General features: G+C 46.3%; 1 protein-coding gene across 3 annotated transcripts in view; it reads right to left on the bottom strand.

The window, feature by feature from the left end:
* Window positions 1-189: 189 nt before the first annotated feature.
* neur (E3 ubiquitin-protein ligase neur) overlaps window positions 190-26,825 on the bottom strand; it is a 65,087-nt gene continuing 38,451 nt past the window's right edge. For all 3 annotated transcript variants that reach the window (XM_034982206.2, XM_069507519.1, XM_069507520.1), the window contains exons 2-4: window positions 7,242-7,414; window positions 5,735-6,844; window positions 190-5,402 (exon numbers count right to left, since the gene is read on the bottom strand). In XM_034982206.2, the coding sequence (XP_034838097.1) occupies window positions 4,923-5,402; window positions 5,735-6,844; window positions 7,242-7,414 (1,763 nt within the window). In that variant the 3' untranslated portion in view covers window positions 190-4,922. The remainder of the gene's footprint in view (window positions 5,403-5,734; window positions 6,845-7,241; window positions 7,415-26,825) is intronic.

Genomic DNA, 26,825 nt, shown 5'->3' with positions numbered 1-26,825 from the left:
ATTGATTGATATGAATATAGTTATCAAACCTATGCTGCGTTTTGAAAAGAGTTGCCAAGTTCTCAGTAAAATCTGCTTTCGAAATATCTTTCTTATAAATCTTATTTAACTTTACTCTGAGATGAATGTTCAAGAGGCCGGAGGGTACCTAGCTAAGTAGAAATATAATGAAAACACAAGTAGTTCGATAATAACCATTTTAATTCAAAACTATCTAAACTCCCTTCTTATTTAAATCAAGGTTTAAATCAAAATAAATTAACGACTAGATGACAACGATATACGCAGACAAATGAAAACAAATAAAAAATAATCAATACGTAAAACATAAAATTATCACAAATCTAAGAATTTGATACACTCAAATAAATACGAAATAAAGTTCCTTTTAAAAAACTGACTAAAACTTACGTGTACAACAAAACTGACAATATCATACTTCTGAAGTCAATTTTTGAAGGAACTTCTTGCTGTTTTCGCGACGCGAAAAAAAAAGATTTATTTTGGTTTATAAACATCGTCGCATTTCTTTCATAATAAACTGGTCACACTGTTTTGGTAAAAAGAGCTCAAAAAGGTCAGAAACCAGAGCAATTATAAAAAGGACTTAAAACTATAGATAATGAAATAATACCATATCACTGTATCAGGGTAACTTTGCTATGTTCAATGTTCATACATTGGATTATTTTAAATTAGCGAATAACAAGTGTTGTGCAGTATGTATGTATGTATGTATGTATGTATGTATGTATGTATGTATGTAAGTATGTATGTATATATGTATATTGTATGTATGTATGTATGAACTTATCTTTCAAAGTTACCCCAATTGAGTAGCTATTCCAAATATATGTATAATTATTTTTTAAATTAAAAATTCTACAGATTACAAATAATACAGACACTTACTTAAAATTAACAATTAAATAATTAATAATAAACAAAGTACAATACGAAACTGGCTGCAAAAGTTTGGTACAAAAAATTGGTAATCACTAATCATCTTAAAAATATTCTAAAAAGGAATGATTAAAATAGAAAAATGCAATTTTAATATTAACCGTTGGGCCACGACCTAGCGACAAGGGAGTGTTCCTTAGAAGTCTCATAGATGGCGCTGTTCATGCTCTTCCGAGGAGGTAGGACAAAAGAAGCTGCTTTTTATCTCAAAAATTTAATCGTTCTCACGTGGACTTAAATCCAAGCGAACGAAGGCACGAATATCATCTATACTCTATCCGCCGAAAAGAAGTTAGTGTAGCGCTCTCTCTGTTACGTAATACCATACGAGTGATAAGGCAAAAGTCCTCAGTGGCCGTTAACCATTTTGATTCACCAACCACAAACATGTTTTCAAAAAGACATTCGAAATTATATTAGAAAACATAGTTTCGATTGTGTTAGGTTGGTTACTCAAAATGGTTAACGCTCATTGGATTCTTGTCTTTTACCATTTGTATGGGATTACGTAACAGAGAGCGCTTTCCTGACTTCTTTACGCGGACAGAGTATAGTATCAAAACCAGATGAGGTTATAAAAACAACAAGTGACATTTCCCACAGTGTTTCAAGTTTTTGATGTTCAATTTGAGTAAAATCTGGATGTTATGAACAGCGCCATCTATGAGACTTTTAAGTAACACACCCTGGAAAGTTCCCAGTGCTAAGTTTGTAGCCCAGGGACAAGATATGTTAGTAAACTGATATGCATATCTATCTAATCTAGGTAGAAAGAAACGTGAGCAATATAAAGGAATTGAATTGAGTATATTAATATCTTAAATTCAAAATTGGTTACTAGGATAAATAGGTTACAATTGTTTATAGTATAGACTGAGCGAGTTACTAAAGCATTTTTTTTAACTATCCACGAAAATCGTTATTTAAAAAAATATACGAAACAAAATCAGTAATTTTTGAAAAATGATGCAATAAAAAAGATATAATGTAAGAATCTAAGTTTTTTTCCCCCAAAAATTGTTTATTTCGATGCAAGATATGTAGTCCTGGCAACACAGCGCCGTAGCGCGACAACTACGGGCCGATGTTTTGACTAAATATCTGATCTTTTCCCAAAATATTGCATCATTTTTTGCATCATTTTTATAAGTAAATGAAATATAGCTCTCTTTTGATTATTATTGTAGAAAATAAAACTTAATCAAATGCAATAATTTGATTAATAGGATATTTAAAAATCTCAGACTAGAGAAAAATTATAGAATTTTTTGACTAATGAAAAAAATACATTAAAGAGAAAAAAATCTATTTTTTTGAAGGCGCTTAAAAATCGATAGTTTTTATTAAAAATGTAATTCGCACAGTCCATAAGATACTATAAGTTTATAATTTATATGTTATATTTGAAGGAAAAATCGTAAAAAAGACATATAGGAACCCCCGCTGTTTCGTGTCTGGTAACATAGTGAAGTATGAGAAACGAGAAATTACTCATATATATTTATATATATTTGTTTCTAGCGTCGCGTCGTTTCGGAACGCTAATTAACGTAGCATTAAGACATCGATTAAGACTATTTCGGTATACTTAAACTTAAGGATTTTGTCTATATATATTAGAAGAGAGATACATAATATACAAACTAAATGTTTTAAACATTTTATAATTACTTTTTTCACGTCGCTGGTCACACTTCACGTCATAGAAAAAAATACAATAAATTAATATTAAATGCATTATCAACTATCACCGAATAATAATAATAATAGTTTAAGTGGACGTACATATTGTTTTTGCAGCCTAATTGTTACACATGTAGGATGGATAACAAGAGAGACTGTCTGTCTGAAGGATCTGATGTCAAAAAGTGCTGAACGGATTTTACTCAAATTTCATCACAAAAACTATACATTTCAATTGTTAACGACGATGGCTCATTAGAGGCTAACCAAACTTTTACTAAGAGCAAAAAAATACTACATGTAAGAAAAACTAAACTAAAATACCTATACGAAATACGAAAAAAAGTGGAATAAAAAACCGGATTTCATGTTAAAATTTGAAGCCCTACTTGATTGAAATGCATAGTATAGACAGACATCTTCAAAATAGCAGAAGTGGGGAAAATGTTGTGCTCCATCCCACAGGCATACATATTATGATATTTCTACAGTACCTACTCTTAGGAACGCTATCGCTTATTCCAATACCTAGCAACACTACTCGGACTATAGCCTCGCGTCTTTTACACTTTCTGTCAAAATCACGTAGACAATTTTTTTACAGATTACACATAGTTAGTCAAAAATCAAGAACCTCGAGTGTAAATTTTGTTGAAAATCCGTCAAAAAAGTTAGCGTATATCTGTCAAATTTGAAGCGAATTGCCAAATTGAATACAAAGTAGCCGTTAATTAAAAAAAAATTAAGAGAATGCTCAAATCAAGATCTTCAGTTCATCACACAAATTGACAGATTAAATCCTACTCCAATTTACTGTTACTTTAGCTCAAAAACTTAGTTCAGTTTCATTTTTTTGTAAAAACTAGTAACTAAAGTTAACATCGTTTTAAATAAATAATAAACATCCCCTAGTGTTCACTTGAAAGAAAGCTCCTTAACACTCATTTAAAACTAACAGATAAGACAATTAAAATTGACAGATAAGAACCAACTTTAGTGAAGAATTTAGTTAAAACAAAAACTTGCGCTCGAGACACAATAAAAATAAAATAATTATTTTGATACGTAAATGTTTTTCTAATTATAATTTAATTGTAATACTTTAATTATTATTCATTTCCCGATATAGAAAAATTACATTTTCTCTGTAAATACTACTAGAGAGACTACAATAAAGAATGAAATCACAAAATCGCACAAAAAAATGTCATTTCGTAATTTAAAATTAAAATCAGAACAATATTCGGTTACAATAACTGTCAAACAAACTATGTATAATATATTAATTGGTACATGTTATAATATATTAAACATAAAATATGTTACAAAGCCCAACATGTATTGTGTCAAACGGCCCACACTATGCTGAACGCACACTACACTGCACGTCGCATTGCTACCAATTTCCTCAAAATATTTTTTATTTAATTATAGACTATGGCTTAGCTGTGGTCAAACCTGCTGGAAAGAATGAATGTCATACGATTTATAATTTTTATGATAGTGTTTTTACCTACTTCAAGGTCTCTAAATAATATCAAAAATTGCGGAACCGGCAGGATTCGAAGTTAAATAATTATAATAATAAGGGTATAATAAGTGTGGATTTGGGAGCGTACTCATTAATATTCCAAGAAAAAAAAACCAATGTGTAAAGCTTATTTCAAACTACGGGAAATAAATTATATTATATTGACCGGACTATAATATAATTTATATCTCGTAGTGTGAAATAAGCTTCATGGAAAAGATATACCCCCTCAGCTGTGATAAGAATCAGAGACTGGTTGTGAAAAATGCGTTGGTTGCGACTTGCGGGCTGCGGCGCGTACTGTAATATGCAATCATCTTTATCCGTTTACATTAAAACTAAATTTACTGGTGGCGCCTTTGCACAGTTCAACTAAATACGGTTAGGTAAAGTAAACTACTGTTATTGATATATTTACAAAACTTTTTTGGGACTTCTATTTAAATTATATTATTATTTTACGTCAAATTCCGCGTTTAAGAACGTATTTTTGGCATATTTATAACCCTAACTATGAAGTTGTAACCATTCGGATAAGTAACATTCACTCATTCGCTACTTCTGAACGTCACTGTCAAAATTGACATTACTCATGACTAATTTTTTTTAGTTGACTGTCAAAGTTACTCCGATTTACAGAATATAAGTAAACATCTATATTTAACAGAAAATTCTCGACTATCACTGTCAATGTCAACTTTGACAGCACAAAAACCGCGCGAAAACTATTATTTTGGACCCCATCTCAGGACTTATAAGTACGGATGACATCTTTAATCTGTGCCCTGCACAGGGGGCACTGGCCGCCCCCCTTGCCCCTCCACTGCTGCACCGCACATCTGTAGCACATGCACATGTGTCCGCACATATAGAGCACACTGTCTATGGGGTTCTCGTAGCATATGGTGCACTCTGTGCCGGTGAGGTTTGTGGTGGTCCCTTCGCCGATGACGGTGTAGATGGGCTGGGTGTGATGGGAAGTGGAGGGGACGGGTCGGCTGGTGGAGGGGTTGTTGGGGACCCTCTCTAACCTCAAGGGTTCCCGCAAGGGTTGTTGGAGCGGTTCAGCGTGTCCGTTGGGCAGGGTGAGCTGCTCGTTGCAGGTGTTCTGGCTGGTGGAGGGGCAGTGGTCAGGCCGGCGGTAGGGCTGCGCGGAACAGGAGGCTGGCTGGGGAGGCAGCTGCTGTAGACCGGCGAGGCAGATTTGTGATGACGCCTGGATTGGCTGTGGAAGAAGAAATAAGACTTAATTGAATTCAAGTTGAAGTTTTTGTCAATACAATGTGTATTGTGTTTAGAATTGGTAGAACCCAGTAAGTGTTAATAGGAACAGATACAGAAATATAGAAGCTAACCTAATCCAAACTATTGTAGCTCGTGGAAATAAATTGAAATAGGCTTTCTTTAGCATGTAAACAGTTGATCAAAATTTGGAAAAAAACTGTATAGACCAGTCAGAAAAAAGACTCATAAACTATAGTTGCAGCGCCGCGTCGCGCAGCGCAGGTCAAGTGCGTTGGGACTTTAAAACTTCAAGTGAAGGGATATGAAACTCACCTCAATATAGTGTGCGCTCGCCAAAGTCAATCCTTGCTGATGTGCCTGGTTCTGCTGAGCGCCTTGCGGCGGCAGACTCACCACCAGCACCGTGCCGCCCCCTCCAGCCGCTAGCGGCGCTGCAGAGCTGGCCAACACCCTCAGCTGCTGCGGCGGCGTCTGCGCTTGCAGCGCTTGAGAGCTCAGCATCCGCACCTTCTGAGTAGCACCATAGATATCCACAAAAGCCCACAGCCTCAGCGTATGGTCCACGTGCATCACTGTGATCGGGCTCGACCCGTTTCTGCTCACGCGCACCTCCCCGTCCAGCGTCAAAGTCACAGCCAATTCATCCCCCCTTCTCAGTCCGTTCGCAGCATCTCGTCTCACCACCCAGTACTCAGGTCGGTCCAGCAGCTGTTCCGCATCATCAGGCAAGTCGCACTGTCGCAACGTGGCTGGATCGCACGACGTTAAGCCGATAGCCAAGCTCCCAGCGTATGCGCTCTCAGTGGACAGGATCTGCACGACGATGGTTTGGCCGGGGCGCATGGGGCGCGCGGTGAACACGTATCCTTGACAGAATTCTGCTTCTGCTCTGGAAGCTACACCTCTTTCGTTTACAAAGTTCACGTTCCGTCCTCTGGTTCTGTGTAAACTCAGCGGTACTAAGGGGTTTTGATATCTGGGCGGCGGGAGGGGATCTTCGACGCACAAGGACCTCATTCCACCGACTAATCTCTCTTCTTCTGCGACAGGGCTCTGTGTGCATCGTCGGACTTGGTTGGGCGCCCTGGGGTCAGCGAACTGTACCGCCGTGCAGTTGCCGTACACGTCTACTAGCGCCCACAGAGGGCTCCGGGTGTCCACTCCGGTGAAGAACAAGCCTTTGTCTTCCCCGTTGATGCCGAAGTGGACGTCGCCGGCCGAGTTGACGTAGTAGTAGAGGATATTGTCCTTCTCGCAGAATCTCTCGCCGAGCGCTTTGGCCCAGTTGCCGGGTTTGTTGGTGAGGTCGGGGCAGGCGTACTTGGGCAGCGCGTGGGCGAGGCTGGTGGGGTCGTGGGTGGTGAAGCCGAAGCGGATGACGCCGCTCCAGCTGTTGGAAATTTCCACGAAACGGATGCACACCTGGAATGGAAATGGAGTAATTAGCTAATTGATTCCTAGTAGTAGATTACGAAGGAAATAGAGAGTGGACGAAATTTCAGCGAATCCACTTTCATACTAGTATTAAAATTGCGAAAGGATGTATGTCTATCGGTCTATCTGTCTGTCTGTCTTTCTGTCTGTCTGTCTGTCTGTCTGCTAGCTTTCACGGCTCATCCGTTTAAGCAGTCATGATGATGATGACTAGCTGACCCAGCTTCTTGCTAGGCATGCGCGCTGCGCGCTCCACCTTAGGCTGCATCATCATCTATCGTGTGATTACTACAAGCGTATACCCATTTAATGAAAGGAAATTCTCGGGTAGTCTTCGACGGCTCAGCGCAGAGCAGTACTAGTTAGTGTTTCAATGAAGCGTCACCTTCTCGTTGACGCGCACGGGGCGCGCGCTGAAGGCCACGCCCTTGCAGAAGGACTCGACGCGGCGCGCCGTGGCCCCGTCGCGGGAAACCCTGACGTTCTCGCCGTGCACGGCGTGGAAGCTGAGCGGGGGCAGGTTGTTGGGCGCGCCCCCCGTGCACGACGTGCGGGGCGCTGCAACAACAGGGAAATCATGGTTAGTGATGATTATGATGAAGCCGTCAATCGTCATAGCCTAGGGTTGTGCCACATATGACACGGCTGTTTATGAACACAGTTACAGTTTTAGTATTTTGAATGGTTTGTGAAAACATGTTTGTGATTGGTTGGTGCCTCAAATTAATTGTTGATTGGTGGTTGGTTGGTTAATTGGTGATTAAATAAATGAATTGATTGAATTGAAAATAGCCAACGCCCACAGAGATTTTCGTCTCTGCCATTCGTATGGGATTACGCAACAGAGCGCTATATTATGAACTTCTTTCCGTGGTAAGAGTATAGTTAGTAAATAAGCACAACATAGTAACTAGATGACATTGCAGACATTGGCACCGATTCCTTTGTCTTACTTTAAACTAAATTTAGAGTATTTGCGTCCTTTTCTTTTTAACAATGCTAAAAAAGGAACGGAACATGACTTTCACATTTAAAGACTCTAAATTTTAGTTCACAATACAAATTTAAACAGTAGGTTTGCGACTGCGTGATAAAATCACGGGTTTTACCATCTAAAAATTAAATTTAGAAGTGTCAAACTGCTTCTCTCCTTTTCATATTACAATAGTAAGAAGAGGGTGCGAATACTCTAAAATTAGGTTGTGCTTAGAATCGGTGCCATTGTCAGTACATATTCAACAAATAAATAGCAATAATATTACACTTAAATAAGTTCCAGCAAAGCAACTTATCCCCCCATCTATTACCATAAGAACCTAAAAACTCCATTTTCTACACGACACCCCAACACAAAGAAACTCCACGCGACATACAACCTTACCCCAACGACATAAGAGCCACAGATGGCAGCAACAGTCCCCTACTTCAGAGATGGCCACCTGCCCCCAGCAGATGTATGCCAGCTTGCAGCCATTTGCGCGCTATGAAAAGACCATTTTTGGGGTTCCGTACTAGAGGGTGTCAATGACCCTATTACTACGCCTCCGCTGTCCGTCCGTCCGTCCGTCTGTCTGTCTGTCAGCGAGCTGTATCTTAAGAACCGTAATAGGTAGAGAGTTGAAATTTTCACGGAATGTGTATAATCCGCGACAGGTTGAGATTGCAATTGCGGTATGAAGCGGGGACACGCCCCGCACACCCGCACGTCACCCGCGCTCGCCCGCACCGGGTTAGCACGGGGCGGGGGTTGTGCAGCGCGTTCCCTCCTCTACTGTCATCTCGACCTGTCGCGTACTATAAGTTATTCTATTTCCGCTGTAACAACAAATAATAAAAAATTCAAAATGGACGATATAAAAATTTACACTGTGTTATTTCTTGTATGGTACGGAACCCTCCGCGTGCGAGCCGACTCGCACTTGACCGATTTTTATTTAGAAACTCACATCAATACAAAACTCGGTATATTAGTTGTTATAAATTATAATATTAACTAAGTATTTATTGGTCTAATTTCGAGCATCTTGCGGGAAAGTAGGTTACTTGGGTATTAGTTAGTTAGTTAGTTAGGAAACTGATTGGCTTACTTCATAGTTCATACATCTGCGATACAAATGACAATTTAGTTCGAGCATTCATTTCGATTATACAATTATACAGGTGATTCAAGACATCTGTATAAATGTATATGCTTAATATTATACTAGCTTATGTCCGCGACTTCGTCCGCGTGGACTACATAAGTTTCGAATCCTTATTTCACCCCCTCAGGGGTTGAATTTTCAAAAATCCTTTCTTAGCGGATGCCTACGTCATAGCTATCTGCATGCCAAATATCAGCCCGATTCGTCGAGTATTTTGAGCTGTGCGTTGATAGATCAGTCAGTCAGTCAGTCAGTCACCTTTTCGTTATATTAAGATGATGAGGTCTAGGGTCTAGGTTGGAGCGCACTTGCCTAGAAGAATTTACTCTAAAATAAGATTTTTTTAAAGTTTTAACGCTAGGTTGGTTTGTGAGATACTTGTGGGATACTTGTGGGATACTCGTGAAGTGCCAGGTGGTTCACAAACGAGGGTGTAGTTGTAGTGTAGTGTCGGAGGGGCGCTGTTCCGCCGGAAGTTGGTCGTCGGATCACGTGCTTCTGCCGAAATCGTCCCCATGCCGGAGGATATCGGATATTGATGGCTTTTGAGTAACATGATACGCGTTTTATATGCTTTGTTATGGTATACATATGTGTAGTTATTGTTATGTGTAGTTATTGTTATGTGTAGTTGTTGCATACATCTAGATACTAATATAGATAAAGCTGAGAGCGCATCTATCGTGACGTCATCAGCACTTCCGTTTGACATTTGATACAGAGATGGCTTGCATCCCAGAAATGAGCTAGACTACTCTTTATCTCAAAAAGCCATGGAGTTTTCACGGAATTAAAAAAAAAACCAGACGAAGTCGCGGGTATCATTATTATTTATTTTATTATTATTTAAAATAGAAAAGGAAAAGGTGATTGACTGACTGACTGATCTATCGACGCACAGCTCAAACTACTGGACGGATCGGGCTGAAATTTGGCATGCAGATAGCTATTATGACGTAGGCATCCGCTAAGGATTTTTAAAAATTCAACCCCCAAGGGGGTGAAATAGGGGTTTGAAATTTGTGAAGTCCACGCGGACGAAGTCGCGAGCATATGCTAGTTATTTACATGTAAGCACTAAAATGTTGGAAAGTCTACCCGGAGGCATTAGAAAGGAATTCCAATATGGCCTAACTTATTTGGAATTTTGAGGTGAATGGCCGTGTTTGGGAACCTACTTACTGCATTGTCATTCATATACATTGTAGTTTAAGTATGTATTTTGTATTATTTAAGTATACACTGTAGGAGAGCCGTGCTCTGTAGTGAGCCGGCGATGCGGCGAGCTGCTCATGATGATGATGAAGTATACTGACATGAAGTTACTTGGTATATTTTTAGTGTTCCGTATCGCCAGAGAACAACGGCGTCACAATAACGATAGTTACACGAACTCGCGCCACTCAACACAAGGAACTAAGCGCCACTCGCGCCACTCAACACAAGGAACTAAGCGCCACTCGCGCCACTCAACACAAGGAACTAAGCGCCACTCGCGCCACTCAACACAAGGAACTAAGCGCCACTCGCGCCACTCAACACAAGGAACTAAGCGCCACTCGCGCCACTCAACACAAGGAACTAAGCGCCACTCGCGCCACTCAACACAAGGAACTAAGCGCCACTCGCGCCACTCAACACAAGGAACTAAGCGCCACTCGCGCCACTCAACACAAGGAACTAAGCGCCACTCGCGCCACTCAACACAAGGAACTAAGCGCCACTCGCGCCACTCAACACAAGGAACTAAGCGCCACTCGCGCCACTCAACACAAGGAACTAAGCGCCACTCGCGCCACTCAACACAAGGAACTAAGCGCCACTCGCGCCACTCAACACAAGGAACTAAGCGCCACTCGCGCCACTCAACACAAGGAACTAAGCGCCACTCGCGCCACTCAACACAAGGAACTAAGCGCCACTCGCGCCACTCAACACAAGGAACTAAGCGCCACTCGCGCCACTCAACACAAGGAACTAAGCGCCACTCGCGCCACTCAACACAAGGAACTAAGCGCCACTCGCGCCACTCAACACAAGGAACTAAGCGCCACTCGCGCCACTCAACACAAGGAACTAAGCGCCACTCGCGCCACTCAACACAAGGAACTAAGCGCCACTCGCGCCACTCAACACAAGGAACTAAGCGCCACTCGCGCCACTCAACACAAGGAACTAAGCGCCACTCGCGCCACTCAACACAAGGAACTAAGCGCCACTCGCGCCACTCAACACAAGGAACTAAGCGCCACTCGCGCCACTCAACACAAGGAACTAAGCGCCACTCGCGCCACTCAACACAAGGAACTAAGCGCCATCGCGCCACTCAACACAAGGAACTAAGCGCCATCGCGCCACTCAACACAAGGAACTAAGCGCCACTCGCGCCACCCAACACAAGGAACTAAGCGCCACTCGCGCCACTCAACACAAGGAACTAAGCGCCATCGCGCCACTCAACACAAGGAACTAAGCGCCATCGCGCCACTCAACACAAGGAACTAAGCGCCACTCGCGCCACTCAACACAAGGAACTAAGCGCCACTCGCGCCACTCAACACAAGGAACTAAGCGCCACTCGCGCCACTCAACACAAGGAACTAAGCGCCATCGCGCCACTCAACACAAGGAACTAAGCGCCACTCGCGCCACCCAACACAAGGAACTAAGCGCCACTCGCGCCACTCAACACAAGGAACTAAGCGCCACTCGCGCCACTCAACACAAGGAACTAAGCGCCACTCGCGCCACTCAACACAAGGAACTAAGCGCCACTCGCGCCACTCAACACAAGGAACTAAGCGCCATCGCGCCACTCAACACAAGGAACTAAGCGCCATCGCGCCACTCAACACAAGGAACTAAGCGCCACTCGCGCCACCCAACACAAGGAACTAAGCGCCACTCGCGCCACTCAACACAAGGAACTAAGCGCCATCGCGCCACTCAACACAAGGAACTAAGCGCCATCGCGCCACTCAACACAAGGAACTAAGCGCCACTCGCGCCACCCAACACAAGGAACTAAGCGCCACTCGCGCCACTCAACACAAGGAACTAAGCGCCATCGCGCCACTCAACACAAGGAACTAAGCGCCATCGCGCCACTCAACACAAGGAACTAAGCGCCACTCGCGCCACCCAACACAAGGAACTAAGCGCCACTCGCGCCACCCAACACAAGGAACTAAGCGCCACTCGCGCCACTCAACACAAGGAACTAAGCGCCATCGCGCCACTCAACACAAGGAACTAAGCGCCACTCGCGCCACCCAACACAAGGAACTAAGCGCCACTCGCGCCACTCAACACAAGGAACTAAGCGCCACTCGCGCCACTCAACACAAGGAACTAAGCGCCACTCGCGCCACTCAACACAAGGAACTAAGCGCCACTCGCGCCACTCAACACAAGGAACTAAGCGCCATCGCGCCACTCAACACAAGGAACTAAGCGCCATCGCGCCACTCAACACAAGGAACTAAGCGCCACTCGCGCCACCCAACACAAGGAACTAAGCGCCACTCGCGCCACTCAACACAAGGAACTAAGCGCCATCGCGCCACTCAACACAAGGAACTAAGCGCCATCGCGCCACTCAACACAAGGAACTAAGCGCCACTCGCGCCACCCAACACAAGGAACTAAGCGCCACTCGCGCCACCCAACACAAGGAACTAAGCGCCACTCGCGCCACTCAACACAAGGAACTAAGCGCCATCGCGCCACTCAACACAAGGAACTAAGCGCCACTCGCGCCACCCAACACAAGGAACTAAGCGCCACTCGCGCCACTCAACACAAGGAACTAAGCGCCACTCGCGCCACTCAACACAAGGAACTAAGCGCCACTCGCGCCACTCAACACAAGGAACTAAGCGCCATCGCGCCACTCAACACAAGGAACTAAGCGCCATCGCGCCACTCAACACAAGGAACTAAGCGCCACTCGCGCCACCCAACACAAGGAACTAAGCGCCACTCGCGCCACTCAACACAAGGAACTAAGCGCCATCGCGCCACTCAACACAAGGAACTAAGCGCCATCGCGCCACTCAACACAAGGAACTAAGCGCCACTCGCGCCACCCAACACAAGGAACTAAGCGCCACTCGCGCCACTCAACACAAGGAACTAAGCGCCACTCGCGCCACTCAACACAAGGAACTAAGCGCCACTCGCGCCACGCAACACAAGGAACTAAGCGCCATCGCGCCACTCAACACAAGGAACTAAGCGCCATCGCGCCACTCAACACAAGGAACTAAGCGCCACTCGCGCCACCCAACACAAGGAACTAAGCGCCACTCGCGCCACTCAACACAAGGAACTAAGCGCCATCGCGCCACTCAACACAAGGAACTAAGCGCCATCGCGCCACTCAACACAAGGAACTAAGCGCCACTCGCGCCACCCAACACAAGGAACTAAGCGCCATCGCGCCACTCAACACAAGGAACTAAGCGCCACTCGCGCCACCCAACACAAGGACTAAGCGCCACTCGCGCCACTCAACACAAGGAACTAAGCGCCATCGCGCCACTCAACACAAGGAACTAAGCGCCATCGCGCCACTCAACACAAGGAACTAAGCGCCACTCGCGCCACCCAACCCCAAGGAACTAAGCGCCACTCGCGCCACTCAACACAAGGAACTAAGCGCCATCGCGCCACTCAACACAAGGAACTAAGCGCCATCGCGCCACTCAACACAAGGAACTAAGCGCCACTCGCGCCACCCAACACAAGGAACTAAGCGCCACTCGCGCCACTCAACACAAGGAACTAAGCGCCACTCGCGCCACCCAACACAAGGAACTAAGCGCCACTCGCGCCACTCAACACAAGGAACTAAGCGCCACTCGCGCCACTCAACACAAGGAACTAAGCGCCATCGCGCCACTCAACACAAGGAACTAAGCGCCACTCGCGCCACCCAACACAAGGAACTAAGCGCCACTCGCGCCACTCAACACAAGGAACTAAGCGCCACTCGCGCCACTCAACACAAGGAACTAAGCGCCACTCGCGCCACTCAACACAAGGAACTAAGCGCCATCGCGCCACTCAACACAAGGAACTAAGCGCCATCGCGCCACTCAACACAAGGAACTAAGCGCCACTCGCGCCACCCAACACAAGGAACTAAGCGCCACTCGCGCCACTCAACACAAGGAACTAAGCGCCATCGCGCCACTCAACACAAGGAACTAAGCGCCATCGCGCCACTCAACACAAGGAACTAAGCGCCACTCGCGCCACCCAACACAAGGAACTAAGCGCCACTCGCGCCACTCAACACAAGGAACTAAGCGCCACTCGCGCCACTCAACACAAGGAACTAAGCGCCACTCGCGCCACGCAACACAAGGAACTAAGCGCCATCGCGCCACTCAACACAAGGAACTAAGCGCCATCGCGCCACTCAACACAAGGAACTAAGCGCCACTCGCGCCACCCAACACAAGGAACTAAGCGCCACTCGCGCCACTCAACACAAGGAACTAAGCGCCATCGCGCCACTCAACACAAGGAACTAAGCGCCATCGCGCCACTCAACACAAGGAACTAAGCGCCACTCGCGCCACTCAACACAAGGAACTAAGCGCCACTCGCGCCACTCAACACAAGGAACTAAGCGCCACTCGCGCCACTCAACACAAGGAACTAAGCGCCACTCGCGCCACCCAACACAAGGAACTAAGCGCCATCGCGCCACTCAACACAAGGAACTAAGCGCCACTCGCGCCACCCAACACAAGGAACTAAGCGCCATCGCGCCACTCAACACAAGGAACTAAGCGCCACTCGCGCCACCCAAAACAAGGAACTAAGCGCCACGTGCGGTTCCGCGCCGCCGATAGAGGGTGATGCGATTACCACATATACCTATATACAGGGTGCGCATTGTCACGGTGGAGTATAATAATAATTAGTTCCAAGCTACATCCGGACACATTTGTCACATTCGCTTTGGTTTACTGAGTTTTAAGAGCTGGCTGAGTTTGTTGGGGGCTCTTCTCAGACTTGGGCGCGTTTGGAACCCTCGTAGCTTTAGTTTCAAGTTCGCGTAAAAATTATCACCACATCTTACAAATCCAGCAACCGAACATCAAAATGTGTAATTACTAATTACCTATTTTGAATTAAAGATTTGACTTTGAGCCATGATTAGATAGATAGTGGTTAAGACTCCATCTCTTATTCGGAAGGTCGGGGATTCGATCCCAGGCACGCACCTGTAACTTTTCGTTATGTGCGTTTTAATTAATTAAATATCACTCGCTTTAACGGTGAAGAAAACATCGTGAGGAAACGTTCTACATAGTGTTCTCAAAGGTATGTGAAGTCTACCCCACTTGGCGAGAGTGGTAAAACTCTTCTCATTGTAAGAGGAGACTCGTACTCAGTAGTGAACCGGCAATGGGATGATAATTTGATTAAACTAAGTTTCTTCTGCTTTCTAAGTTTACGATCGTGCTATGTTTAGAATTGCCGCGCTTAACTTAAAATGACAAACCAATAATACATCCCCTGTCTCTCAGAGTGCGAGGTAACTCGATATAGCACCCTCGCCGCACCCTCACCGCACCCTCAGTCACCCTCACCCTCCGTCATGTGTGCGAAACAAACGGAATGACATCCACAATTAGTTACGTGCAGCTATTTACAGCGAAACACCCAAACTGTAACACGCGCACCACGCGCACGTGCACGCGCCATGTTCAAGTTATTTGACGTTTTGCTCACTAATTGGGATAAATATAAAGTTATTTAAAAGTAATGCCCCCAGTCCAGTACACATTGCACTAAGATTCGCTTCCAGAGTTAGAATATTAGAATATGTTTTTATTTAAGTAGACTTTTTATAAGCGTTTTCGAATAGTCGGGTAGTTTTAATTTACCATTGGTTCAGAATGCCGTTCCTACCGAGAAGAACCAGCAAGAAACTCGGCGGTTGCTCTTTTTAATTTTAATTTTACGATTTACAAGTTCGCTCACCCTAGTTCACTCTGGCAACACAACGGGCGCGGGTCAAGTGTTGCAACGTCAATCGTCAGCAGCCAGACGCCAGTCGTCACTACATAGCCGCGCGGCTAGATCTAGCTCAGCGTTGACGTCACGGCGCTAAGATTAGCCGGCGCGGCACCAGGAACACCCGCGTGACGCACCGCGCGACATTTGCGCCGCCCACTGCGTCCCAATGTAACGCACTGCGTTATATCTGTCCAGTTTATTATTCAAAGCTTTTTGTTAGATTGGAGCTGTTAAAGTCTGCCCCCCCCCCCCCGCGGTAAAAGACGCCCTAAGCACGTCCTTAACGATCCCGACGAACAAATAATGACCATTGTGGCTAATTCCGTTGTACACAATCTCTAAACTAAACTAAAATGGCACGTCTAAATCTAATGCTATCCCTTTCATAATGTTGCTTGCGGAAAAGGATACCACTAGATTTAGACATGTTAATTTAGTTTAGTTTAGAGATTGTGTACAAGAGAATCGGCCTCAATGCTCCCTATCTCGTAGGGCTACACAACTCAACCTCATTGCAGCGTCGTCGCCGGCGAACACGAGGCCCACGTGCGACAGAGGGTGGAGGGTGGAGGGTGGAGGATTTCTAACGTCACCCGGACGTGGGCTCACGTCACGGCCTCGGGGGCGTACGGACTAACCAGTAGTCCAACACCTCCACCCATCCCAACGTCATCCTAAGCTGTGGTCTGAGCCTCACAGGAGGACGGTGCCCCCCGACCTCTCAAGTTATTTCTTCTTGGAGCCCTAGAGCTCACCCCCAGGCGGAGCTCCCGGCGACGCTGTAGCGGCCAGTAGGTCCTACGCAGCAAAGTCAATCCGAAACAACACAAAATAAAGTCTGCCAGTCCGTAATTAGCCAACGTGGCAAACTATGGTCAACCCCACCTCTGAGAGGCGACCCGTGCTCTGTAGTGAGCCGGCGATGTGTTGATGATGATTTGTTTAATGACTTCCTCTGTCAATAATGGTGGGGAGTGGAGACACGCACCGGCGCGTGCGTGCAGCGCTCCCTCCTAAAGGAAACCTTTTTACGGCACATAGGGTGATCATAGAGCGTAGAAATCTCTCGGTACACTAACTTTCTTTGTATGGGAAGAGTTGCCATAGTACACCACGCTGGCCAAGTGCGGATGCTTGACAAACCGTTGAGAACTCTTGCAGAACTCTCAGTCGTGCAGGTTTCCTCACTATGTTTTCCTTCACAGTCCTCCCTGGCGCAGTGGTAAGCACTAAGTACTGTGATTTTATTAGTGGGAAGGCCCGGGTTCGATTCCTGGCAGGGGTTTGGAATTTTATAATTTCTAAATTTCTGGTCAGGTCTGGTGGGAGGCTTCGGCCGTGGCTAGTTACCACCCCACCGGCAAAGCCGTGCCGCCAAGCGATTTCGCGTTCCGGTACTATGCCGTGTAGGGACCAAAAGATCTTAATAAAAGGGTTTAATAAAAACTGAAGTTAAAGCAAGTGATATTTAATTGATTAAAACGCCGTAACTCCGAATGTTAAGAAGTGCGTAGCCGGGATCGAACCCCCGATACGTTGCGGAGATACAGAACTCTAAAAATCTATTGTATTGTTGAAACTTCTTCTTGTATTGTTGAAACTTGAAAATGTTTAAAATACTACAATGGTAGTCATAATCAATAAGAAACAACGCCCCCACACTCCAGATGCAGTATTTAGAGTCCCATCGAAGTATTGCACCCTCCAGTCGACAATGGCGCTTCATTGCCAACCCCATAGGACGACGGGCCCATGGCACCTTGGCTGTGGGGAGATAAACTGCTTATTGCTTACGTCATCGACGCGATAATAATAATCGAATTAGTAAGACGAGACCGACAGCTAAGGCTGCGATTATATATATATTCATAGATAGATATTATGGTGTAGCTTACTCACATATTGCATTGACTTATATTGACTAGCTTATGCTCGCGACTTGGTCCGCGTGGACTACACAAATTTCAAACCCCTATTTCACCCCCTTAGGGGTTGAATTTTCAAAAATCCTTTCTTAGCGGATGTCTACGTCACAATAGCTATATGTATGCCAAACAGCCGGATCCGTCCAGTAGTTTGAGCTATGCGTTGATAGATTTTCCTTTTATATTATGTATATTTGTATATAGATTTATTCAATAAAATGCAGATAGCTAGCTACAAATAGGTCTAGAAGCTCTTCGATCATTTAATGGTAGGTTCATCTCATAACTCACTTGTTTGTCTAATTTTAAACTTTCTTCATATTATTTGGCTGACTTGAAAATAGTTTAAAATAAATTATTTACGCGTTAATTTATAATTATATTTATACATAGTTTTAATTATTGCTATTGCTAACTATTAGTCATAATGTTAAGTTTACTTGGCACAATAATTGAAAATGTTGTGTACACTAAGTGATGTAGTAAATGTAAAATATGTGTATTTAAGTGTTTCTAATTAATAAATTAAAAAAAATGCTGAAGATGAGTCTTATAAGTACATCCAAATTAAAAGTTCCTTTGAAACGTGTACGAAAATGTCACCCTCTTCCTACACAAATAGATGTGACCCTCCCTCGCAAGTCGCAGCCGCAGAGGGCATTAGTTCAGTGGGTTACTGTGGGTGTGGGGAGTGTAGCACCCCCGAGGAGTCCAAATCTCGTTACAGAGGCAGATGGCCTCTTTGGCCCATTTCATGCTACACTTGCCAATTTTGGGATAATAGGGTATTTGACAAGTTTTTAAAAACTATTCTACGTTACATATAGTTCAAGAAAAAACGAAAACAAAACATATTATTTAAATATCCCGCGAAAGCGCTTTCCTGACAATATGGCGTATCATACGTCATTTTGACGTCACCTATTGGTAAACTTTGGTTGTTGACTATACTATAGTCGACGCATTTTAAACTGAGTCGTCGAGTTATCTGTCTGTTTCGCTCGACGACTCGACGACTCAGTATAAAATGCGTCGACTATACATATACAAACTATTTACGAACAGTTGACCAATCTGTCGTTTACGATCACGTGACTAGAGTAGACAAAAAATATCATTTTCCTTGTCGATTTTCTCTTAAAATATCTCGTATTTGTCTTAACTGAATAGGTATGCCATCAATAGAGCCTATATTGTACATGCCGTCAAATACTATATCTGGGACAAGCGGTGATAGCTCAGTGGTTAAGATGTTGTTGGCCTCATATCCGGGAGGTCAGGGGTTCGATCCTAAACATTATTAAAGGAAAATATAAGTTACTTGCTGATTTTAATTTAATTTGTTATCTGAAGATCTAATTTTAATTTCATGGTAATGTGAACACAACTTTCTTTTTAAGTAGGTAGGTTAGGTATGCTACATAAAAAGTGTCTTTATAACTCTATATTTTTAGGGTTCCGTACCTCAAAAGGGAAAACGGAACCCTTATAGGACCACTTTGCTGACTGTCTGTCTGTCTGTTTCTGATTTACAATCAGTGATAGATATACCAGGCTGAATGTTATAGACCGTTCTAAATGACTTTTCACGCGCCATTTTGACTCTATGGGTCAAAGCATGTCGTGTCAAAAGTAAGGTTCAACTATAAAATAAGGACTAAAATCCTACTTTTACATCACAATTTGATACATAAAGTTAAAATGGCGCGTCAGAAATCATTTCAACAGATAAAAAATAGATGACTCTATGGATATGGTTACAAAATACCGATCAGCCTGGCTAGTGGCTGTCCAGCGCGGAAATGCAGCCAGTATTCTTGGCACCATTCCACGCGGCCATGATTTATATAGTAATTAGATAAGGCTAGCTTTAAGTTTTATTGTAATATTAAAAAAAAAAAACCGATAAGTTCAGAATCAGAATCAGAAGTAGAACCGAGTGAACAATATTTCGCGTTCTAGTTGTGGGCGTAACTAACAACATTAATGTAATTGTACAATAGTTGTATGTACGGCAAGATGGCGGATAAGTTTTAATCCGGCGTACACAGTTTTTATTACGGTTCAGTTTCGTCACGGTTTGCGGGCGGGTCGTGGACCCTGGCGCGTTCCTGAACGTTACTTCAGTGTTGCCAGGGTACGTACTGACGCGGAAACTACTATTTTTTAAGGTTCCGTACCTCAAAAGGAAAAACGGAACCCTTATAGTATAACTTTGTTGTCTATCTGTCTGTCTGTCCGTCTATCTGTCAAGAAACCTACAGGGTACTTCCCGTTGACCTAGAATCATGAAATTTGGCAGGTAGGTAGTTAGATATTATAGCTGATATTTGGGGAAAAATCTGAAAACCATGAATTTAGGGTTAGATCACACACTCACTTCGAAAGTTGAAAATACTAATTATTAGTTCATGACAATAATTAGTATTTTCAACTTTCGAAGTGAGTGACTATATCAAGTGGGGTATCATAATATGAAAGGTCTTCACCTGTACATTCTAAAACAGATTTTTATTTATTTTTATGCATCATAGTTTTTGAATTATCGTGCAAAATGACGAAAAAATACGACTGTAGTATGGAACCCTCATTGCGCGAGCCTGACTCGCACTTGGCCGGTTTTTTCTTAACATAAACAAAACTAAATATGGATGATAATGTAGTTGTATCGGCCGACGACGGACACACACAAGTTCATAGCGAGAGCCGTTTTTGGATAATTGTTTATAATATTATGACTTAAGGCGGAAAGGATAAACATTTTAATTTTCAAAACTGTTTAGTAAACGTCTTCCTTCTGATACGTTCTCTTTGCGTTATATTGGGTCGTGACCCCTTCTAATTATACAGGGTGTAACCAGAACGCTAGCAAAAACTTAGCGTTATTGTTGTACTAGGTACCTAAACACAATCCAATACCAATAACCATTTGCCTCAGACCTCAGACCAAGACATACCTATCTACTTTTTATCCCGGAAAATTAAGGAATTTCCACGGAATTTGAAAATACCTAAATCCACGCGGAGGAAGCCGTGGGCATCATCTAGTCTACATAATATGTAAAAGGAAAAGATGACTGACTGACTGATCTATCAACGCACAACTCAAACTACTGGCCGGATCGGGCTGAAATTTGGCATGCAGATAGCTATTACGACGTAGACATCCGCTGAAAAGGATTTTTGAAAATACAACCCCTAAGGAGGTGATATAGGGGTTTGAAATTAGTGTAGTCCACGCGGACGAAGTGACGAACATAAGCTAGTACATATATTAAATAAAGCGTGAATAAAACATGGAAGACAAATCTGCAAGCCCTTTACAACAAAAGCCCTGAAAGTTAAATTCAACACATTCGCGCCGGACTGATATAGACGGACGACATAACAAACAAAACAGAACCATCTTAGGGAGAGATGCCACAAAGGGAGTAGGTATATAGCGATTAGCGAGCCATTCCACAATGCGTCACAGCGTCACAGCGTCACAGCGTCACAGAAACAACACACTTTCTCGATATAATAAAGGAAGTGTTATGTGCATATAATACGTTTATTGTGACATTATTTGCCACTTGTTGTGACATTATTCTCAGTTCTCACTGACACGCTGTCTGAAGACCTTAACAATTAAACCAATTGTTTTAATGCAAACAAAGGTGCTAAATCAGTACCCTTATTATAATTGCGAAAGTGTGTTTGTTTGTTGGTTTGCCCTTTAATTACGTCGTGATTTTTTGCACGGATATAGTTTAAGACCTGGAGAGTGACATAGGCTACTTTTTATCCCGAAAAATCAAAGAGTTCCTGTGGGATTCTTAAAAACCACTAACTCCACGCGGCCGAAGTCGCGGGGATCAGCTAGTTCGCTTATAAGTAAACCAAAACCGAGCACGACTCACGACACGAGCCGCGTCTACACCGACCGAGCACGACTCACGACACGAGCCGCGTCCACACCGACCGAGCACGACTCACGACACGAGCCGCGTCCACACCGACCGAGCACGACTCACGACACGAGCCGCGTCCACACCGACCGAGCACGACTCACGACACGAGCCGCGTACACACCGACCCGAGCACGACTCACGACACGAGCCGCGTCCACACCGACCGAGCACGACTCACGACACGAGCCGCGTCCACACCGACCGAGCACGACTCACGACACGAGCCGCGTCCACACCGACCGAGCACGACTCACGACACGAGCCGCGTCCACACCGACCGAGCACGACTCACGACACGAGCCGCGTCCACACCGACCGAGCACGACTCACGACACGAGCCGCGTCCACACCGATCGAGCACGACTCACGACACGAGCCGCGTCCACACCGATCGAGCACGACTCACGACACGAGCCGCGTCCACACCGACCGAGCACGACTCACGACACGAGCCGCGTCCACACCGACCGAGCACGACTCACGACACGAGCCGCGTCCACACCGACCGAGCACGACTCACGACACGAGCCGCGTCCACACCGATCGAGCACGACTCACGACACGAGCCGCGTCCACACCGACCGAGCACGACTCACGACACGAGCCGCGTCCACCCGACCGAGCACGACTCACGACACGAGCCGCGTCCACACCGACCGAGCACGACTCACGACACGAGCCGCGTCCACACCGACCGAGCACGACTCACGACACGAGCCGCGTCCACACCGACCGAGCACGACTCACGACACGAGCCGCGTCCACACCGACCGAGCACGACTCACGACACGAGCCGCGTCCACACCGACCGAGCACGACTCACGACACGAGCCGCGTCCACACCGACCGAGCACGACTCACGACACGAGCCGCGTCCACACCGATCGAGCACGACTCACGACACGAGCCGCGTCCACACCGACCGAGCACGACTCACGACACGAGCCGCGTCCACACCGATCGAGCACGACTCACGACACGAGCCGCGTCCACACCGACCGAGCACGACTCACGACACGAGCCGCGTCCACACCGACCGAGCACGACTCACGACACGAGCCACGTCCACACCGACCGAGCACGACTCACGACACGAGCCACGTCCACACCGACCGAGCACGACTCACGACACGAGCCACGTCCACACCGACCGAGCACGACTCACGACACGAGCCACGTCCACACCGACCGAGCACGACTCACGACACGAGCCACGTCCACACCGATCGAGCACGACTCACGACACGAGCCACGTCCACACCGACCGAGCACGACTCACGACACGAGCCACGTCCACACCGACCGAGCACGACTCACGACACGAGCCACGTCCACACCGACCGAGCACGACTCACGACACGAGTCACGTCCACACCGACCGAGCACGACTCACGACACGAGCCACGTCCACACCGACCGAGCACGACTCACGACACGAGCCACGTCCACACCGACCGAGCACGACTCACGACACGAGCCGCGTCCACACCGACCGAGCACGACTCACGACACGAGCCACGTCCACACCGACCGAGCACGACTCACGACACGAGCCACGTCCACACCGACCGAGCACGACTCACGACACGAGCCGCGTCCACACCGACCGAGCACGACTCACGACACGAGCCACGTCCACACCGACCGAGCACGACTCACGACACGAGTCACGTCCACACCGACCGAGCACGACTCACGACACGAGCCACGTCCACACCGACCGAGCACGACTCACGACACGAGCCACGTCCACACCGACCGAGCACGACTCACGACACGAGCCACGTCCACACCGACCGAGCACGACTCACGACACGAGCCACGTCCACACCGACCGAGCACGACTCACGACACGAGCCGCGTCCACACCGACCGAGCACGACTCACGACACGAGCCACGTCCACACCGACCGAGCACGACTCACGACACGAGTCACGTCCACACCGACCGAGCACGACTCACGACACGAGCCACGTCCACACCGACCGAGCACGACTCACGACACGAGCCACGTCCACACCGACCGAGCACGACTCACGACACGAGCCGCGTCCACACCGACCGAGCACGACTCACGACACGAGCCACGTCCACACCGACCGAGCACGACTCACGACACGAGCCACGTCCACACCGACCGAGCACGACTCACGACACGAGCCACGTCCACACCGACCGAGCACGACTCACGACACGAGCCACGTCCACACCGACCGAGCACGACTCACGACACGAGCCACGTCCACACCGACCGAGCACGACTCACGACACGAGTCACGTCCACACCGACCGAGCACGACTCACGACACGAGCCACGTCCACACCGACCGAGCACGACTCACGACACGAGCCACGTCCACACCGACCGAGCACGACTCACGACACGAGTCACGTCCACACCGACCGAGCACGACTCACGACACGAGCCACGCTCCGACTTGCTGCTCGCGAGACGTGGCGCCCGAGGCAAGGTTCGCCTCGCGAGCCCACCATGCTGATTAGCTAACGATGAATGAGAGCCACACGCTCGTTTGACATTGGTTGCTTCTACACTCTACTTGATATCAAAATTACTTTTCAAAAATATCAACAATAAATGGCTCGGTGGCTATCATTAATCGTTGAACACTGAGTTAGCGAATCACCCCACGGGTGAGCCAGTTTGAGCCGTTAGTTTCTCTCTGGTATAGTTTATTTTGCACTGGCTCGTGACGTCGTCACATCCACCCACACCGCGCGAGCAGCGCTCGGCCGAGGCAACGTCGGCCGAGGCAACGTCGGCCGAGGCAACGTCGGCCGAGGCTGCCTCGCAAGCCGCGCTCGGTCGGCTCGGATGAGGAAGTGTCAGGAGTGGTGGCGAAGGGCCATGTCCACAGTCCACTGTCTGATGACAGACATGATGATGATCAATATAATAATTTGAATACGAATAAATAGTGTAGTGTATCTCAGTAGCATTCGAAATACAATACTGTGATAAAACACACTTCATATGTAACAGAAGTCGGGTAAGTAACTCTGTACGGAGTGGTGCGGTGTGCGGGCGGCGTCCGTCAGGCGTGACGGACCGACGGACTACGAAGCCACGAAGCGTGAGCGTGTTGCACGCTCGCATCACATTCACTGCGCGATATTGACTGGCTACAATCTAAATATATCTAAGGAAAAGGTGACTGACTGACTGATGTAAAGTTTTTGAAAATTCGACCCCGGGCGCTTGTGCACTCACCCGTATTCGGTTCGTATTCGTGTTTTTATGCAAGCAAAAACTCGGCGATCCGTTTTTAACTACCGACCCTAAGGGCGCTTGTGCACTCATCCGTTTTCTGTTCGTATCCGTGATTCTTCGAAGTGGCCGTCATACACTGACGTCACGGATGAGTGCACAAACGCCCTAAGGAGATATAATAGGGATTTGAAAGTGTAGTTGACGTGGACGAGGTCGTGGCATAAGCTAGTGTAGCAGTCGCTGGAGGAGCAAGGCGGAACAGAACAGCGTGTGATGATGATGATGATCGCCGGTGCATTGCGCACGCGCACGGCGCGCGGGGTGATTACGTAAAACGTTGCAGTAGCGACAGCAGTAGCAATGCGACAGTTCATTTGCTGTCTCTTTTCTTCTTCTTCTTATTTTGCTTTGTGGCTATTGCTGTCTCTCTAGCCGGACGTTTGACAGCAATGACCGCGAGATTTACTGCCACAAGCCTGTCGCGAGATACGTAATCACCCCGCGGGTCTCCTCTCAGAGTGAGAAGGGTTTTGGCCATAGTCTACCACGCTGGCCAAGGGCGGATTGACAGACTTCACATACCTTTGACAACATTATGAAGAACTCTCAGGCATGCAGGTTTCCTCACAATGTTTTCCTTCACCGTTAAAGCAAGTGATATTTAATTACTTAAAAAAGCACATAACTCCGAAAAGTGCGTGCCCGGGATCGAACCCTCAACCTCCGATTCTTTCTAACCACTAGACTACCACAGCTTCAGACGCATCACACGTAGTTATGTCCTCCCACAACAATGGCGCAATAAACAGGATTCCCCATTAAATCCCCGTGGGTGAGCCACATGTGCGCCAAATGCTCGCCCCACACTCGTGTTCAAGACAAGACGAGACCCCCGCACTGCCCTATTTGTGGCGCCCCCCCCCCCCCCCCCATCTTGGGGGTTCGCCCATACACTACTTATTTTTGTTTCTAATTCAGAAAAAAGACAGTGTGGCTAATTCCGTAGTACACAATCTCTAAACCACAGAATAGAATAGAATAGAATAGAATGTTTTTTATTCATGTAAACTTTTTAAAAGTGCTTATGAATAGTCAGGTAGTTTTAATTTACCACTGGTTCGGAATGCCGTTCCTACCGAGAAGAACCAGCAAGAAACTCGGCGGTTGCTCTTTTTAATTTTTCTAATTTTAACAGACAATTCAACTCCTAGAGTACGCATACACAAGGTTTTGCATGAAACAAAATCGTTATCGGGGGACAGGGGAGAATGCTCTGTTGTGATTGGCAATCAAGACAACGTGCGGAACCTAAGCTTGGGAGCGGGGTGTTCGGCTGTTAGGTTAGGGGTCTATGCTCTAAACTAAACTAAAATGGCATGTCTAAATCTATTACTATTCCCTTTCATAATGTTGCAAAAAGCAAAAAAAAGGATAGCACTAGATTGAAACTTTAGTTTAGTTTAGTTTAGAGATTGTGTACAAGAGAATTGGCCCCTTATCTTATTGCTGTATTATGTATAGTATGCGACAGGTCGAGATGGCAATCGGGGTGTGAGGCGGGGGAGCGCCCCGCAAACCCGCACGTCACCCGCGCTCGCCCGCACCGGGTTAGCGCGGAGGCTGTGCGGGGCGATTGCCATCTCGACCTGTCGCATACTAACTAAATCTGAATGTCCACG

Source organism: Maniola hyperantus, chromosome 26, assembly GCF_902806685.2.
Source record: "Maniola hyperantus chromosome 26, iAphHyp1.2, whole genome shotgun sequence".
Taxonomy (NCBI): Eukaryota; Metazoa; Arthropoda; class Insecta; order Lepidoptera; family Nymphalidae; genus Maniola; species Maniola hyperantus.
The sequence above is the reverse complement of the archived record's forward strand: the minus strand, read 5'-3'. Positions and strand labels throughout refer to the sequence as shown.